This window comes from Phaethon lepturus, unplaced genomic scaffold, assembly GCF_000687285.1.
Source record: "Phaethon lepturus isolate BGI_N335 unplaced genomic scaffold, ASM68728v1 scaffold23023, whole genome shotgun sequence".
Lineage (NCBI taxonomy): Eukaryota > Metazoa > Chordata > Aves > Phaethontiformes > Phaethontidae > Phaethon > Phaethon lepturus.
This window is the reverse complement of record NW_010530028.1, coordinates 4237-5505: the sequence shown is the minus strand read 5'-3', so window position 1 is coordinate 5505 and position 1269 is coordinate 4237. Positions and strand designations below refer to the sequence as shown.

The following is a 1269-nucleotide window of genomic DNA, read 5'->3' as shown; positions in this document are numbered from 1 at the left end:
CCCGGCTGTGGAGGCCGGGGGAGGCTGGCCATGCTGGGGAGAGTATCCCCTCTGCTCAGGCAGAGTGGGGAGCCCTCTCCCCTCACTCCCCACCTGCCTCTGCTTAGTTCCAGGTGTACCGGATCCAGGATGGCGCGCGCCACTCGGCAATGTCCCAGCTCCTCTCCAAGATCCGTCAAGAAACCCCCCAGCAGAGCTGAGCAGGACCCTGCTGCCGCCCCATCTGGGTGTGTCAGAACTCAGGGGGGCACAAGGCGAGCTACAGGGCCAGGGAGCAGCACGCTGCCATGTCGCTTTATTGAGGGAAGATGGTACCAGGGCCGAGTGCACATCTGCTGCAGCTGGGTGGGGATGCATGGCCTCTTGGCTACCCTGGTAGAGCTGGGCGCTGGGGTGGGTGTTTCATCCCAGGGTACCTAATCTGGGGGGGTGGCTGGTGTCCCGCACTGTTGGGTTCTGGTGCAGGAATAGCCGAGGGTGATGGTGGTGGGAGGAGAAGGGACCTGTGGTCGGATCCTGCATCCAGCCCTCATGTCAGCTTGCAGTGGGGCTGCCATGCCCTGGGGGCAGGGGAAAGGGAGCAGCTGGGGGGTCAGGACATCAGGGTGAGGAGCAACCCTGTGTGGGGGACTGGGAGAAGGCGTTTGGTCCACGTCCCACGTCTGCTGAGCTGCAGCCCTCACCTCCACATCCCCTGCTCTCCCAGCTTCTCCTTCCTGCTCTGGCTTGGGTTGCTGGGGGTTGCCGTGTTTCCTGACAGTATCCCGGGGAGGCAGCGGAGCCCCTCTGCCCGCCAGCTGTCTGCAGCTGGGCATGGGGGGGAGTGCCGTGCCGCCTCGTCCGGACCCCCCCTTTGCAGGGGTGTTCACAGCCTGCTGTGGTGACAGTGCCTGAGGGCGTCTCGCAGGGCACGCAGCACAAGGTCCACGTTGCTGCTGGTCGAGTTGCAGCCCATGAGGCCGATTCGCAGGACCTGGGAGGAGAAGGGCGAGCGTCTCCTTGCAGCACCCACCTTTGCGGCCATGCCCCGGAGCCATCGCCCTGTGAGCAGAGCGGCCAGCGGAGCGCAGGCTCCCGTGCACAGCCATGAGCACGGCTGGGTGTGAAGAAGTGCACATGCACAACTCCCGGCTTGCTCCTATTTAACATGCGGTTCCTCTAAAGATGTGTGCCTCTGCTAATTACGTGCGTGGTTATTCAATTACACACAGAAATTGTGTGCGGTTAGGAGCTGCTATGCATGGCTGCAGGCGATGGGATGCATCCAGC

At 63.4% G+C, this 1269-nt stretch overlaps 2 protein-coding genes across 2 annotated transcripts in view; one reads left to right on the top strand and one right to left on the bottom strand.

Annotated features, from left to right (window-relative positions):
• The window catches only part of LOC104618525 (chromosome unknown open reading frame, human C2orf54), a gene marked incomplete at its 5' end in the record, with an annotated part of 2063 nt that extends 1863 nt beyond the window's left edge, over positions 1 to 200 (top strand). The window contains one exon of the mRNA XM_010284151.1: positions 108 to 200. Coding sequence (XP_010282453.1) covers positions 108 to 200 — 93 coding nt within the window. The remainder of the gene's footprint in view (positions 1 to 107) is intronic.
• Positions 201 to 865: 665 nt separating this feature from the next.
• Positions 866 to 1269, bottom strand: part of AGXT (alanine-glyoxylate aminotransferase) — a 4538-nt gene continuing 4134 nt past the window's right edge. The window contains exon 14 of the mRNA XM_010284150.1: positions 866 to 973. Within this exon, the coding sequence (XP_010282452.1) occupies positions 866 to 973 (108 nt within the window). The remainder of the gene's footprint in view (positions 974 to 1269) is intronic.